This window comes from Meles meles, chromosome 16 (assembly GCF_922984935.1).
Source record: "Meles meles chromosome 16, mMelMel3.1 paternal haplotype, whole genome shotgun sequence".
In the NCBI taxonomy this organism is placed as follows: domain Eukaryota; kingdom Metazoa; phylum Chordata; class Mammalia; order Carnivora; family Mustelidae; genus Meles; species Meles meles.
The window spans coordinates 57,397,319-57,414,009 of NC_060081.1; the positions used below are offsets into that span (position 1 = coordinate 57,397,319).

Consider the following 16,691-nt stretch of genomic DNA (forward strand, 5'->3'; position numbering starts at 1 on the left):
TTTTGAGTTTGTGATACCCACCCATGGCAAGCCCTTGTAAAGGATTTTTTGAACAAAATGTGATAGTTGAAAATACTTTGAGGTCACTTGGGCCAAAATGATGGACTCTTCATTTTTACAGTGTTTTAGTTATGTGACCTTTTAATGACCGTTACCATTCCTAATCCTTCATTTCTAAAGGATCTGACAGGTGACGGAGATGGCGAGGGGGAAGACGGAGATGGCTCTGACACCCCGGTGATGCCCAAACTCTTCCGAGAAACCAGGACGCGGTCTGAGAGCCCAGCTGTAAGTCGACCGCCCCTCAGCCCTTCCGGCCACATGTAGGCCTGCATGGAAGAAACCTGTCTTGGATCCTCCTTTCTCCTCAGAGGTTTAGAGATTAGAAATTGGGAAGTGACAGCAAGGTTTGCGAACTATCTTTGAAAACGCTTGCTTTCACAGGGCAGGTTTTCAGCTCTTTGGGCACTTCTGGCTTTAAGTGCCCAAGAGAGATAGTTTGTAGCTGGATGGCTCAACCGGTGATTGCCTTTGGGAGTTCTTTCTGCAAGTAGATTCTGTGACTTACAGTGTGAAGAAAGGCAGTCTTTGCTAATGGTCACCCATCCTGTTGGAGAGTGGGGGTGGGGGAGCACTTGGTGACCACTGTAGGTCTAGCTTATAATCTCACCCAGCATTCGATGTATGTCATGCTCTTCTTACAGACAAGAGAAGATTCTAGTAACTTACCAACCAAAGTTAAACAGTAATTCTTTTTAAGAATCTTCAAAATTTTATTTTTAGGATTGATTGATTTTAGAGAGAGTGAGTGAGCAAACGGGGTTGGGGGGGCAGAGGGAGAGAGAATCCTGAAGCAGACTGACTCCCTGTTGAATGTGGAGCCTGGTATGGGGCTTAATCCCAGGACTGAGCGGAAAAGTGGAGTCAGCCTGCCTGAGCCAGCTAGGTGTCCCATAAACAGTCATTCTCATGTGTAGGGTTTGAATAGAGATGTTGCAAGTTTATGCCAAGGGCTTTCCTCTTGATGTTCCAGGACCTTCCTGAAGAAGGCAACAAGTTACTCCAACGCTTTTGGGGGGAAAGTGTTTGGTTTGGATTTTAGTCTTCATTCAATCTGCAGTTGCCTGCTGTCTTGGCTGGGCAGCCTGGGATTTGCTGCGGCCTGCTGGCAGGCCTGGGGACACCCTACCCCCCCTCTCCCACTAACAGGAGTTTCAGGGAAGGAGGGAACGTGGCTAGTCCAGAACTCTTTCCTAGCTTAACCACCTCGTTCACTTCTGTTGATGCGAGGTGACCTTTCCAGTCGGGTCCTCGTGGCCCCCTGTCCGGAACTATAGTCACCAGCGGCCTCGTGCTTATCCTCTCTTGCTTCCAGGTCCGAACTCGAAATAACACCAGTGCCTCCAGCCGGGAGCGGCCCCGGCCCTCCCCACGTTCCACCCGAGGCCGGCAGGGCCGCAATCACGTGGATGAGTCCCCCATGGAGTTTTCAGCTACCAGGGTTGGTTCCCCAGATAACCCCAGTCTCTCTAAGGGGAAGATCTGCCTCTCACTGGGTCACCCAGAGTGGCTGGTGTGTAACCTACATCCGTTCTTCACTCTTACCACCTTTTCAGGGTCTTGCCTTTCCTTTCTTTCCTGGTTGCCGGGTAAGCTTCTCTTAAGCCTGATGACTTCTTTCCTGGCCTGATCCTGCATGGACCTAGGGTGGGAATGTGCAAATTCCCCTACTGACAGGGTTCTTGCTCCTCCTCGGGAATGAGCTTGATACTCCTTACTCTAGAACTGTTTTGTCTCCCTGGTATCATCTTTGACTGTCTTGAGGCAACCCCAGTGGTTACAGCAATTCTCCACTCCTGGTGCAAGGCTGGGCACACAGTAAGCATTTGAGGAAACCAGCGGCCCTCTCTCAGCTTGGCTCCCACAGGCTGTCAGCATCCCTCATCATTATTCTGCCTTTGTCCTTAATTCTGTCTCTCTGCTGAAGGAGGTTTTTTTCTCACCACTTGAGGAGTAATGGTTCCTGGAAAACCGTCCTTGGTGGTCTCTGTTCCCTTCAACTTACGTCTTCACTGTTTCTGCTCATTTGGGAAGCAGCTGGGGTTCCGCTGGTCTCTGGCCACCTACCTGGTTTGCTGTGGCCCAAGTTCCGTGTCCTTCTGTCCACAGTCCCTGAGGCGGCGGACAGTATCCTTGGCAGGCACGCCATGGCCGTCCCCAGCCAGCCCCTACCTCACCATTGACCTCACGGATGATGACGTGGTGCCCCAGAGCAGCAGTACCCCCTACGCCCGGCTGGCCCAGGACAGCCAGCAGGATGGCCCTGAGTCCCCACAGGTGGATCTGGAGGCTAGAGATGCCGACAGCGCTGAGTATCAGGTACCACAAGGATGGGCTAAATGATAGGGAAGAACACGCTTACCCAGCAGGGTTATTCACTACCTTTTGTGTGTGTGTGTGGGGGGTTCATGACTGTTGTAATGTTTGAATTTCTTTAGCCTACAGATTTTCCACATGCAATGTCTCCTTTATCCTGCTGTTCTGCCAGTAGTAATTCAAGCACCTGATGAATGAATTTCTGAATGTCCTATTTGTACCATCAAATACACATGCCTTGCTTGTATATGTAACATGGTGTGATTCTGTTCGTGTTTTACGTACAGTTTTAGCCTAGTTTATTAGGAGCTGGAGTCGTCTCTCTCAGGTCTGTGGTCCCCTGTATTCTGTAATCTGTCTTATGTATTGTCCATGATTAACTGGTGGGGTGGTTCACTCCATGCAGGGTTCATACTGTGTGTGGACATCTGTTGCAGAGAAGTCTTGTTTCCTATGTTTATCAGATTGTAGGTCTGTTTGAATCACTTTTTTCATGGGCATTTCACATTTCATGGTTAAGCTTTTCGTGTGCAAATGTCCACAATTTGCTTTTTAATGCCTTTGGAATAGCCTGTTTGACCCATGGTAGAAAAACCCAGGTGATTGTGGTGACTTAACTCTAGTCTTACTTTCCTGTGACATCTTTGATTCCCAAATAGGAGGTTAAATCTTAAAGGTGAAATTTCACAAATTTTAATAAATCCCACGTTCCTGTCAAAAAACCAAACTGACCCCTTACATATATATTCAAGGTGTTCTCACTCACATTTCTTAATTTTTCAAAGTAATGCTCCAAGTTGGACCCTGGGGCAGTGGCCTTTGGGGTTAGTGGGGTGGACAGGGTTTTTCCTTGGCCCAAGTGATGTGTCTCATTGGGATTCCTTCATGTGGTTTTTTTTTTTTCCAGGATGGGAAGGAGTTCGGGATAGGGGATCTCGTGTGGGGAAAGATCAAGGGCTTCTCCTGGTGGCCTGCCATGGTGGTGTCATGGAAGGCCACTTCCAAGCGCCAGGCCATGTCCGGCATGCGGTGGGTCCAGTGGTTTGGTGATGGCAAGTTCTCTGAGGTGAGTCAGGTCAGGCAGGCAGGCTCTCGTGGGCCACAGACCCATTTCCTTAGTTTCCTTTATTTCCTTGTATACTTGACTTTTTAAGATGCTTGGCTTGTGACTGCCGCCTTCAGATGGGTGAGGCTCTTGGACTCCTTGGGTCTAGGAAGGACAAAAACTTCCTGTTAACTGACCTAAAAGACATATAGGGTCTCTTGGACCCAGAGCTTAGTCTGTCTACACTTAACAGGAGATGAAGAGCTGGAAAGAATTCTGAAGCCAGTTGGGGCCACTTGTGCTCTGTTGGTTTTTGTTTATTTCTCAAGGCAGAGTCACTAGGATGGATTCCTGGGAAGACACTCAAAGATTTTCTTTTGAGGGGCGCGTGGGTGGCTCAGTGGTTTAAAGCCTCTGCCTTCAGCTCAGGTCACAATTTCAGGGTCCAGAGATCGAGCTCTGCATCGGGCTCTCTGCTCAGCAGGGAGCCTGCTTCCACTTCTCTCTGCCTGCCTCTCTGCCTACTTGTGATCTCTGTCAAATAAATAAATAAAATCTTTAAAAAAAATTAAAAAAAAGATTTTCTTTTCAGAAGCCTGGAAGAGACAGGAAGGTGGTCTGTTCTGAGAGGTGTGGGGAGGGGCATGGGAGGAGAAGTGGGCCTAGCAGTATCACAGAGTACTGATTTCAGGCTTGGTTGATTATTGGTATTAAGCTTCTTTCTTTAAAGATTTATTTATTTGGGAGGGAAGGTGGGGGTTGGGGAGACAAGAGCTGAGCTGAAACCAAGAGTCAGATGTGTAACCGACCTCACCACCCAGGTGTCCTTCCTCAACTTTGTGGGGGGTTTGTTTTGTTTTGTTAACCATTTTAAGTTCCTTCTTGATGAAAGTCTGTGAGGCAAGAGCTTTGTTTGTTGGACATGAATCTGGCAGTTTCCTTAAACCTTGTCAAAGGCACATTCTGAGGTCTCGGGTTGTGATGAGAACAGTGCAGGCAGTACTTGGCCTGTGATGGTCTCTTTGCGAAATGTCAGTCCCACCTTCATATCCAGAGGTTTAATGAGGAACAGTAGCAAACTGGGTTGGGATGGAGGCAGATGTGGGTATAGAGAACCATCCCAGTGCATTTGTGGGATTCAGGAACCTCAAACTGAGGTTCTTTTTCCAGCATGATTTGGATTTGCTGTAAACACACTGACACTCCCAGAGCGCATGGAGTCTTCCCTGGCCGGTAGAACGCATATAGATACTTTGCCTGGCCAGCAGAGGGAGCAGGATGACAAATGTCTTAGGCCTTGGCTCTCTCTGAAGCATCTAACTGCAGGGATGCGGGCCATGAGTTCTGTGAAATGAAGAGATACATGGATTGTTTGTAATTGCTTTGGCCCAATGAGACCTATAATGAACTTTGCAAGACAGGGTCTGATGCTAATAGGATGACTTGTGTGGCTGCTAGTATAATAGTATAGCATTGCTTGGGCTACACACTAGAGCAGTTTAGCACTCAGAACAGCACCTGCATTCCTATGTACGACCTCGCTGATCCCTAGGTTCTTTTTTTTTTTTAGGCTTTATTTTTAAGGTTTTATTTATTTGACAGTGATCACAAGCAGGCAGAGAGGCAGGCATGTAGAGAGAGGGAAGCAGGCTCCCCGCTAAGCAGAGAGCCTGATGCAGGGCTCAATCCCAGGACCCTGAGATCATGACCTGAGCCGCAGGCAGCGACTTAACCCACTGAGCCACCCAGGCACCCCTGATCCCTAGGTTCTTATAAATGGTGGCAACAGCCCCTTGTTGGAGGTCAACGTGAGAGATGCAGAACAGAGGTTGGCATGGGAATGAACAAGCCCTCTGGGGAAGGAAAGGTCACATGGTTTTCAGGGCTGATCAGTGTCCCCGAACACCAGTTTCAATGTAATGTGTTTGTGCACAGTCATGGGACTCAGGGTGTGAGCCTTGTGGACTAGGGATATTTAGCCCCAGTGAAGGCACATAGCAACAAATCACAGTAACTAAAAACTGCTCACTCTGTGCCAAGCACTGTTCTCAAAATACGTGCATTAAATCAATTCTGTTAATAAAAGCCTATATCATAGCTGTTTGTCATGCTCTGGAAGAAGGAAAGAACACGTGCAAATGCACCAATGTTGGGGCATCCACGGTGAACGTCAAGACTGAGGGGGCCCATACCAACGACCCTGTGGGTCTGTGGATCTTAGAATATATACATATAAAGGGGGCGTTGGATCGTATTCCTTTGGAGAATCCTACTTTCTCCCACTTGGAGTGTCGTATTCGCCATGCCTCTGGCTATAGGGTATGTTAGAGGCTATGCTGTTTGTTTTCTGCTTTTGTCTTCTTTCTAGTCTATAGCTTGATCTGCAGGAATAAAACTGGGAGAGACACAGGACACTCCAGACCCAGGCTGTACATGGATGTTGATGATGGCTTTCTCTTCTAGGTGTCTGCAGATAAGCTAGTGGCCCTGGGGCTGTTCAGCCAGCACTTCAACCTGGCGACCTTCAATAAGCTGGTCTCCTACAGGAAGGCCATGTATCATGCATTGGAGGTAACATGGTAGTGGGTGGTGAGGGCCTGACTCTGAAAACAGGTAAAGTGAGAGACTTCTAGAAAGCCACCTCAGGCCCCAGTGTGCCCAGTGGTAGCAGGGGACAGAGCCATCAAGGAGGAAGTATATGCAAACATGACAGGAGCCCATTGACTAGGAAGGAAAGGAAGGGATATGAGACTTCCCATGAGTTCCCAGCACTACCGCCAGCTTCCATGCTCGCTAACGGAGTGAAGAGGAACCCTCAGAGGCAGGAGACAATATTCCTATCTTCCAATAAGCTTTTCCAGAGCCTTAAAGCCTCCTTCCTTTGAGTGGTGTGGTTGGAGGTCAAGACTGGAGAGCAGCTGAGGCCAGCTGCTTCCTCTCCTTGTCCTCAGGCCTGTCATTCACTCCCGCTGCCTTGATTTGGAAATGTAATGGTCCGTGGCCTTGGTCCAGCATTCATGAGCCTGTCTCTGTGCTTAATTAGACATGTAAAACTTTGGTGTCTCTGAAATAAGACTTAATACTTGAGGCTTCCCCAGCTTCATTAGTTGGGGAAATAAAACCAGAAATCTGAAACTTACAGATGGTGAGACATGCTGGCTGGTACTTCTCCTATTGCCGATCCTCTGCCCTTTGAGAGGGAACTGAGCACTCATGGCTCTATGGGGGAGAGATCATGTTTGGTATCTATACAGAGAGACTTAATTCCCCCTCCATGGCCTCCTGCCTGTCTCCCTACACAGGCCCCTCCTCCCTGTCACATACCACAGCTCCGGACAGCTGCTGGGATATGAAAGGGACCAGTGTGAAGAGGAATGCAGGCCCCAGCTGGGGGAGTCCCTGGGTGTGGCCTGGCTAGGACCCACCCCGCCTGTTCATCAGAGCCTCTTTATCTCCACAGAAAGCCAGGGTGCGGGCTGGCAAAACTTTCCCCAGCAATCCAGGAGACTCTTTGGAGGACCAGCTGAAGCCCATGTTAGAGTGGGCCCACGGGGGCTTTAAACCCACTGGGATCGAGGGCCTCAAACCAAACAACAAGCAACCAGGTGGGACTGGGTCCCTGGGCAGCACCCACTGTCCACTGCTGGTGGGGACCCTCTTGGGAGATGCAGTCACCCCCTGCTGCCACCTACCCTCCTGTCAGCCCTGGGCCTCTGTCACCCTGTGAACCCCCAGGGAAGCTGGGAAAGCAAACAGCCCAGCCTTTTTCAGCTTCCTTGGTTAATTTTCCTGATGAAGGTCAAGTACATGTAATTGGGTTGAATCTACTCTGAAAACTTGAGTAAATACAAGGCCAAGATGGAATCTTCATTGGTGCCTTTTTTTTTGAAATTTTAAGATTCTATTTATTTATTCAACAGAGCTCACAAGTAGGCAGAGAGGCAGGCAGAGAGACGCATGCTCCTCGATGTGGGGCCCTGAGGCCATGACCCGAGCCAAAGGCAGGGGCCCAACCTACTGAGCCACCCAGGCACCCTGGTGCCTTTTTTTTTTAAAGGAAAAATTAATAAGCTGTGTTCACTGGAGAAAACATGGAAGTGTTAACCCCTGTTCCCACCCCACCCCAACCCCGTAAGCCACCTCCATTCAGAAAGAGGTATCTCCCATCCTAAGGGTTTAACCAGTACCATATTTCCTCTAATGAAAGATGTCACTCCAGAAATCCCAGATGCCTGAAATCCAGAATTTGTCTTAAAAATCCATACATTTAGGGGCGCCTGGGTGGCTCAGTGGGTTAAAGCCTCTGCCTTCGGCTCAGGTTATGATCCCAATGTCATGGGATTGAGCCCCGCATTGGGCTCTCTGCTCCACAAGGAGCCTGCCTCCCCCTCTCTCTGTGCCTGCCTCTCTGCCTACTTGTGATTTCTGTCTGCCAAATAAGTAAAATATTTTTTAAAAAATCCATACATTTAACATAGTATTTTCTGTTTTGTTTTGTTTCCCTCCCCCCCATAAATAAGTGGTTAATAAGTCGAAGGTGCGTCGTGCAGGCAGTGGGAACTTAGAGTCAAGGAAATACGGTATAACCTTCCCATATTTTGACTATGCACTGTTTCCTCTGTACTTTCTTTCCATTTCTTGCATATACAGTGGTCACCGGGAAAGATCCAATCTGTTAAAAAAGTCAACCTGAGCCCTCACCCACCCCTTCACTCCAACCCTCCTCACAACTGCCCTCCAGGTTAACGTTGGGTGCGCACATCCTTCCAGCTTTTTCTGTACACTAGTTGGATTCCTGCTTTCCCTTTGTTTTGCAATTCTAATAGTGTATGCACTGTCAAATGTAATTTTGTCACTAAAGGGTCCTTATGATTTTCTAATGGCTACATAATTTCCTTTAACCATGTTCCTCATAGGTGGTATTTATAGACTGAATGAAAATGTAATGGGAACTTACAGAAATATGTAAACAGTGGCCGCATAATAGACTTTTGTCTAGTAGCAACATTGGAAAAAAGTACCAAAAAAGGGTGAAATTAATATAAATCCAGTATTTCCAGCATTTTACTATTTCTAACAATCTGTACAAAATTAGAGGTAAAATTTTTTGAGCAGTTTTCAAAATCTATTATTATGACGCCTTAGGATCACTCAATTTTTATGCTGCTTTCATTAGAAATATTAGATGGTACATTTTTATAGATGGCCCAAGTTCCCAATGAACCAGTTGATTGGCTCCACTTCTGGTTTTTTTATTGTATTTCCAGATTAAAGGTGAAATGGAGTCACTCAGGTACACAAGTCATATCTAGTGCTGAGTCAGTACATGCGGCTGTTACTCTGTGCTGACATCAGAGATGAAGCTGGGTCTCATTTTCCTTATGATGGATCTGGCACCCATTGCTGTTTAAACCCCTATAAAAACATAGCGAGGAATTCTGAATTCTGTTTTCATCCAAGTTGCCCACAAGAGGGGCTGTAGGACATGCAGCATGGACCCATGTCATGTCCCAGATGTCGGTGGTCACCCAGGCATGGCATGGTTCTGTCCCAGTCCCCTGATCCCCCCTGTACCACTGCCCTGGCTGCCATCTCCTTACCTTTCACAGAGAACAAGACCAGAAGACGCACAGCTGACGACTCTGCTGCCTCTGACTACTGCCCCCCACCCAAACGCCTAAAGACCAACTGCTACAATAATGGCAAGGACCGAGGAGAAGAGGACCAGAGCCGAGGTGACCATGGGCCAGTGAGGAGGCTGGTGGGGTCGATCTCACTTGCGGTTGGGTGGATGTCAGGAAGGGCCATTCAGCAGGGCTGCGTGCCTGGCTGATGGAGGAAGCAGTTCCTTGACTCCGTGCCACATCTCTTTTCTCAACAGAACAAATGGCTTTGGATGTTAGCAACAACAAGAGTAACCTGGAAGGTAAGGGGTTCTTGCCTTGGTGGTCTCCCCTTCATGCCCTGGGTAGTGCTCAGGATTGACCTTAGCCTTAGCCTGCTTGCCTGCCCTGCTGGAGTCTAAGCCAGCGCTGTGCCTTGGCCTCGGGTTGGGGTGGGCTCATCTTTGTTGCTGCATTTAATAGAATGCATTACCTGATTCTGCTCCTGTGCGTGACAAAGGCAGTGGGGTTGGGGTAGTTTGGCCCAGAGAGCCCCAAACCTGAAACCTATGGCATCTTGGGTATTGTATTCCCAGACAAGAACTGGAGCAGGCTTTGAGGTGCAAGGCAGACACAGACTTCACCACGGTCACTCTCTCAAGCCAACTCTGGTCTGTTTGTCCTGGCTGGGAATTAGCCACTGGAATTGAAACACTGCCCAGAATGTATCAAACGGAATTCAGAATGTGTGAGAACAAATGGACTCTCCCTTGCATCCTTAGACTGAATGTCCTTTTGTTAACAAATATTTATTGAGTGGTTATCTCAGCTCTGGGTAGGAAAACAACACAGCTCCTGATCCAGAACACCCCGGGGAATGCTCAGATTTGGAGCAGTTCCTCCTTTTGATTCTGGAAACTTTGACACGTAATCCTTCCATTCCTCAAGACTCATCACCTGTCTGTGCTGCCTGGCTAGGGATTCTTGGTCTGAGGCATTTTTTTTTTTAAGATTTATTTATTTTAGAGAGCCAGAGATAGGTGGTAGGAATCTCAAGCAGACTCTGCTGAGAGCAGAGCCCAGGGCATGGCTTGATCCCCTAACCCAGAGATGACTGTCTAAGCCAAAACCAAGAGTCGCATGCTTAACCCAACTCTACCCCCCAAGCACCCAGGTCCCCGGCATCGTAATGGCCCTGCCCACATGACCAGTGGTTGCACCTATGGCTCTGTGTGGGGATGGTTGTAGGCAACTAACGAAGACAAAAGCAAATTGGCCTCACCATAAATTTCCCAGGTTTGTCTTTAAAGAGTCTCAAAGAGTTTTATACCAGGCCCTCCCAAGCAAGTCCCTGTGCTGGCATGGCCTTGGCTCTGAGTCCTGCCCCAGGTCTTCCAACATGCCCAGACCTCTGCCTGTGTTTGGGACCTCCTGCTTGGGGCTCCTGTTTTGCCTCTCCCCATGTCTGGGACAAGGCTGGCAGCTTTGAAGCATTGCTGAAAGGAACAGAGCATGAGGAACCCCTGTGATTTTGCTCACTTGAAGTAACTGTTCAGAGTTAGGCTCAAGGCTTCAGCCCTGGTGTTGGCTGTAAGTGCTGCCAGCTGCATCCCTGTCTTTCCTGCAGATAGCTGTCTGTCCTGTGGTCGGAAAAACCCCGTGTCCTTCCATCCTCTCTTTGAGGGGGGGCTCTGCCAGACGTGCCGGGTAAGTGTAGCCTGGCTCTGGGCTTTCCAGCCCCTTCCCTCAGCTCTGCTGTACTTCCCAGGAAAAAGCACCTATGTGTCGCCATAGGGAAGGCCCTAGTGAAGCTGTCCCCTCCCAAGGGCTGGCTGCTGCAGCAGCAAGGCCTTCCTGCAGGGGCTTGCACCACCCCAGCTGGCGGCCCTGGAAAGGGGCGCCAGAGCCACCCTGTGATCTGTTCTGTGGCTGCGTGCTGGGGCCTCAGCCAACAAACAAGCAGGGCCTGGATGTCTTGGAGTTCCTGGAGGTCCTTGGCTCCCAGTCTCACAGGCACTTCTCTCTGGCTGCCAGGACCGCTTCCTTGAGCTCTTCTACATGTACGACGACGATGGCTACCAGTCCTATTGCACGGTGTGCTGTGAGGGCCGCGAGCTGCTGCTCTGTAGCAACACGAGCTGCTGCCGGTGAGCAGGGTGGGGCCGGGCTTGCAGCCCCAAGGCATCCCTGACGAGATGGCTGGGCCCTGGCAAGGGGTCCTCAAGGCCATGGTCCTTGTGTCCTTGACGTAGACCTGGGGTGCACGGCTGGGCTGAAGAGTGGTGGTCCCTGAGGGTGGGGAAGGCCTCCTGGAGGTGGGTGGACTTGGGGTGCGCCGCGGATCTTTTCTGTGCACCAGCCTGTGGGTACACGCATTGTTCCTCAAGGGACAGGTTGATGGAGCCTGATTCCCGACGTAGGGAAGAGCACAAGGGGCCCAAGAAGGTTCCAGGCTGCCTGTTGCCATCTTCAGGGGGCCTGTGGGGGGCGGCAGGGGAGCTGCCTGCTGACAGGGGTGTCCTCCTCAATTCCTGGCGGGCGCAGGTGCTTCTGCGTGGAGTGCTTAGAGGTGCTGGTAGGCACAGGCACCGCGGAGGACGCCAAGCTGCAGGAGCCGTGGAGCTGCTTCATGTGCCTCCCGCAGCGCTGTCACGGTGTCCTGCGACGCCGCAAGGACTGGAACGTGCGCCTGCAGGCCTTCTTCACCAGCGACCCAGGGCTTGAATACGTAAGCCACATGGAACACCCGCACCACCCACCCCCAGAGCTTCAGGGGTCTGAAGCACTCTGCAAGTCTGTTGGCAAGAGTTAATGGGAAAGATCCCTTGTACTGATGAGCATCTGAGAGCTGCAGACCTGGTCCCCTGTCCAGCTGTCAGACTTCGCCAGTGTTCCTGCTCCCCTCCTTCACGCCCTCTCACTATATGGATGTTCCTGGGCCTGCTGAAGAAGTGGTTACAGAACTAACCACGCCTTAGTCTTAGCGGAGCTGAAGAGGGAAGGGGAGCCTGAGACCTAACACTGAAATCATGGTGGGAGTGGATTTTCCTGGGCTCCTGCCTGCATTTCTCAGAGGGAGGCTCCTGGTCATCCTGTGTAGGGCATCGTGTTTTTGTGTGTGTGCCTCTGTATCAAAGTCGTAGTCTATGTCCACGTCTGAGGGAAGGATGGCCATTCAGGCCCAGAGCTCTCCAGGGGATCCCAGCTAGGAAGTTGCAGAGCCACAGGGTTTGTGACTCAGAGGAAGGTCAGCCCTGCCCTCCCAGAGGCTGAGTCTCACCCCCACCACCATGACTTCCATGACCTCCTTCTTTAACCTGGCAGGAAGCCCCCAAGTTATACCCTGCGATTCCCGCAGCCCGAAGGCGGCCCATTCGAGTCTTGTCCCTGTTTGATGGAATTGCAACAGGTGAGTTTGGAGTTTACCTAGGGATGCTCACCTGCTCCAGGTGTCTGTCATCAGTGCCAAGAAAGACCCCTAGGATGACCTGTTGGTCACTTTGAGAAAACCTTGGGCTCCTTGTTTCTCTCCTCAAACCTCTCTACCATTTCACCTACCGGGCCTCCTTTAGGCCTCTTTAAGGGCAGGTGTATCTTAGTTATGTTGGCATTATTTATTATGTGCAGGTATCTTAGAAAATGATTTTCCCGCTCCATAAGGTTACATCTGTTGGAGCTGAATTGGGCCGGTCCTGATACCTCCTCTCTCGGTTCCCTCCCACTTCCCTCAGCTTGCCCTGGGCCCAAGGAAGCATGGCCAGCACGCATGCTGCCTCTGGGGGACTTGTCTGCACTTGATCTTAGCCAAAAGGCCGAGAAGCGATTGGGGGACTTGTCTGATCAAACTCATTGAATCCCAAAAGTTGCCCTATGATGTATTGTCAGGAACCTCTCTATGCCCAGAGCAGGCAGCGGTAGAAATGAGCTGTTTGCATCATTTGTACTTAATGTGTGTACTTTGGTGTCAAGAATCTTTAATCATTGACAGCTTTCAATGACTCCCCCAGGTCAACTCTTTTTGGGTCTTCAAGACATCTGTATTGGCGCAGATCACGCCTAGTGGAACTGGGCCTTGGCTCTGCCACCAGGCCTTGAGGTTGTTTTCTAAACATGGTTTTGGTTCAGATTCCTGTCTGTGTGTCTGTGTTTGACTGTGCTAGGTGGTAGGTTCTGTGGCCCCGGCTATGTGCCTGTCCATTTCAGTAGGTCCTGCGGTGGGCTGTGCCACTTACTATGTATTTTCTTCATGAAAGTAACCATCCTGGGAGCCTGGTGTAGCCAGTGTGCGGTCTCTGTGGCATCCACGTGGGTTTCCTCGGGGACCATCGTGTCCTTGCTGGAGATGGTTTAGAATCACTGGAGGGAGGGTGCCCGGGGGACAACCCTGATGCACTTCCTGTCCCCTGACACTCTGTAGGGTACTTGGTCCTCAAAGAACTGGGCATCAAAGTGGAGAAGTACGTCGCCTCTGAGGTGTGTGAAGAATCCATTGCTGTTGGAACTGTGAAGCATGAGGGCAACATCAAATATGTGAATGACGTCAGGAACATCACGAAGAAAAATGTGAGGGCAGCCTGCACCCCTGTTGGGATCTGCCCTACCCACCCCTTCTCCTCCTCCATGCTGTCAGCCTCACACATCCTCATGCCCACATGGTGCTCTTCCCAGGGCCCAGGGCCCTGGTAGAAGAGCAAACCAGGGATTGCATCGAGCTGTGGTGCCAAGACCCACAAGTTGGCAAATCATTCAGAATGATTTAGATCTTTGGAAATCTGGGGCATTGGGTTGTCTTGGGTGAGAAGTGGATTTGGGAGACTTGACTGAAGAAATGAGATTCTAGGAGTGAGTGTTCTTTGCAGAGGGTTCACACCAAACACAGATATTGAACCCATAACCCTGAGATTGAGAGTTGTGTGCTCCACCAACTGAGCCAGCCCCGCACCCTAGAAAAAGCTAGGGTTTTCTCATCCTCACCCCCCACTGAGAGTGACTATTTTTCTCTCACAGATTGAAGAATGGGGCCCCTTTGACTTGGTGATTGGTGGAAGCCCATGCAATGATCTCTCCAATGTGAACCCTGCTAGGAAAGGCCTGTATGGTGAGCATCCCTAAAAGACCCTCTGTCACTGAGTGCTGAGAAGGACTGGTCTCGGGAGGAACTGTTTGTCTGGCAACTTTACGTATGTTGTATGTCCTCTCCTCAGAGATAGTATAGTAATAAATTACTGTCCTGCTGATTCCTGTGTCCTTAGTGCTTCCAGAGGAGTGCAGGTAGAAGGGGACTGTATGGTGTTGGCTGTAGTCAGGCAATCACTGGGAACCCACTGGTGTCTGCATGGATGGGTGGGCTGAGGAATTTGAACCTGCCTCTGCCATCTTTTGTGGCTTAGAGGGCACAGGCCGCCTCTTCTTTGAGTTCTACCACCTGCTGAACTACACACGCCCCAAGGAGGGAGACGACCGGCCCTTCTTCTGGATGTTTGAGAATGTGGTAGCCATGAAGGTTGGCGACAAGAGGGACATCTCTCGTTTCCTGGAGGTGAGGGCGGATTGTTGAGACAACATGGAGGGAACACCCTGTTGGCATTGGGGATTGGTTGGGTGTTTTCTGCTCTCGGGAGTGATCCTGGGTTCTTAGGAGGGGACACGGCAAAATAAAAAATGAACAGAGTCATCTGGGTGATTTCAAAAATACTTGATCTCTAACCTCACCCAGACCCCCTGAAGTCAGATGATGACATCATCTACTTGTGGGAGGGCCTCAGGAGATTTGACTAAACTTGTTTACTCCAGGGAGTTTTTTCTCATCCCTGTTCTAAGAACTGCTACTTTAGGGGCTACAGTCGCTTCATTATGAAACATTATCATCAAGCATTATAGTAAGTGCTTTTTATACACTTCATTTTATTCAAAACTCTGCCGCCTACATTCTGGAGGAGAGGTTATAGAACTGGCCAGTTTCCTCACGCTTTGTGAACGTGGCAGAAGCAGCCAGGAACCCCCAGCTTGGCAGATGCCAATTTTGAGCTGCCTTTCCTGCCAGAGTTCTTGATGGGCAATTGGTCTGTCTGCTGGCTGGCAGGAACCGTGCTGCTTCTATAGCTGGGGTGGTGGGGGAGGGGGCTGTCACCTACCCAGGTCAGACCCCACTCCAGCTGGCTTCCCCATGAGTTCTGATATGGGCTGCCAGCGGCTGTCTCCCTCTCTCTCTGCAGTGTAACCCAGTGATGATTGATGCCATCAAAGTGTCTGCTGCTCACAGGGCCCGCTACTTCTGGGGCAACCTGCCGGGAATGAACAGGTAACAAGGGGCTCAAGGTGGGACAGGTAACAGCCAAGTTAAGTATAACTAATGATGTGAGACCCCGAACTGTGAACTCTTGTGACTCAGAGACCCATTCAAGCCTTCTAGAAAGCACTGCCGAGAAATGCCCCCACCTAGGATTCAGACCAGTCCCTGGTGCCATGTTTGAAGCCTTTTTGGGAAGCGTGGCACCAGCCTAGAAATCTGAGGCTGGGATTAGTCTCCTGACTTATTCCCACTCTGCCTATGGCACAGGTTCTTAAAAGGGCCTGGTGCTGAAACAGCACGGACTGAGTGCTGATGCTTCCGTATCCTACCTCTTCAGTTACTATCGTATTGGAAAATGCAAGTCCATGGTTAGACGAAGTGAGCCCTGGTGGCGAGCCCCATGGCAACCAAACCAGTGGCAGAGCTGAGATAACCTGTCCCCTTGGATTTCCTTAACCAAGAGCTTTTCCCAACTTTTAGTCTTTTCATGTTGAAAGCCACAGAGTAAGTGGCCTTGCTGGAGATTCATTATCTCCTCCATGTGGTTTCCAGGGGAGCAGCCTGCTAATTAAGATAGAAAATATGATGGTAATATGACATCCAAGATTTGCAAATTGCGAGTTAAGCTTAAAATTTTTTTTCCTTTAGAAGAAAGTGCTGGAAGCATAATAACTTTCAGGCATTTAGCAAAGTGTGAACAGAGGGGAGAAGTTGCTAGAATAGATAGTAGGATTTCTGTTGGGTATGTTGCATTTTTATTTGGCTAATTAGCCAGTGAAATGGAAAATGTTCATGTCGGGATGAAGCCCTCTTCATCGCATCGACTTCAAACGCAGTCGAGCTCTCCCGCTGTGCCAGGCATTGCTGTACGTCCTGCCAGCTTAGTGCTGAACACATTAGATGTCAGTCTTGGCTCTGATGGAGTTGACATGCTAATGGTGGATGGGTAGCAAAGACAGTACATTTCATGGTCCTGGCTGAAGGGGGGGTATTGGAGGAATCAATGGGGAGGCTACTTATTCTGGTAGGGCCTTTAAGGGAAGGAACGGAGCCATGCAGTTGTTTGAGGGAAGAATGAACATTCCAGCAGAAGGAATAGGGAAAGGGGCGATGGTGAACAGCGAAGTGGAAGAACAGCCCAGAGAATGGTGTTGCAGAGTGGCCCAGAGTGGCTGGGACAATAAGGGAGAGGACTTGAGTATGGGCCAAATGGTGTGGCACTTGAGAGTCTTTGCATGGGAATACATGAGCCATTTAAGTAGGTGAGAGATGTATCTCAGGTTCATGGTAATTGCTCATAGGAGGATAGACAACAGCAAGATGAGGGCAAGAAGAGGAGAGACCAGTAAGGGTGGATTTTGAGAGGAGGACCCCA

The 16,691-nt window shown here is 49.9% G+C and overlaps 1 protein-coding gene across 5 annotated transcripts in view; it reads left to right on the plus strand.

The window, feature by feature from the left end:
• DNMT3B (DNA methyltransferase 3 beta) overlaps positions 1 to 16,691 on the plus strand; it is a 41,166-nt gene that overhangs the window by 19,170 nt on the left and 5,305 nt on the right. For 3 of the 5 annotated variants that reach the window (XM_045981783.1, XM_045981785.1, XM_045981787.1), the window contains exons 4-19: positions 181 to 288; positions 1,376 to 1,501; positions 2,170 to 2,379; positions 3,284 to 3,442; positions 5,885 to 5,992; positions 6,882 to 7,026; positions 9,031 to 9,156; positions 9,303 to 9,347; positions 10,652 to 10,731; positions 11,059 to 11,171; positions 11,569 to 11,752; positions 12,349 to 12,433; positions 13,442 to 13,587; positions 14,032 to 14,122; positions 14,415 to 14,563; positions 15,240 to 15,325. In XM_045981783.1, the coding sequence (XP_045837739.1) occupies positions 181 to 288; positions 1,376 to 1,501; positions 2,170 to 2,379; positions 3,284 to 3,442; positions 5,885 to 5,992; positions 6,882 to 7,026; positions 9,031 to 9,156; positions 9,303 to 9,347; positions 10,652 to 10,731; positions 11,059 to 11,171; positions 11,569 to 11,752; positions 12,349 to 12,433; positions 13,442 to 13,587; positions 14,032 to 14,122; positions 14,415 to 14,563; positions 15,240 to 15,325 (1,961 nt within the window). The remainder of the gene's footprint in view (positions 1 to 180; positions 289 to 1,375; positions 1,502 to 2,169; positions 2,380 to 3,283; positions 3,443 to 5,884; positions 5,993 to 6,881; positions 7,027 to 9,030; positions 9,157 to 9,302; positions 9,348 to 10,651; positions 10,732 to 11,058; positions 11,172 to 11,568; positions 11,753 to 12,348; positions 12,434 to 13,441; positions 13,588 to 14,031; positions 14,123 to 14,414; positions 14,564 to 15,239; positions 15,326 to 16,691) is intronic. The other 2 variants (XM_045981784.1, XM_045981786.1) reach the window with 1 other exon arrangement.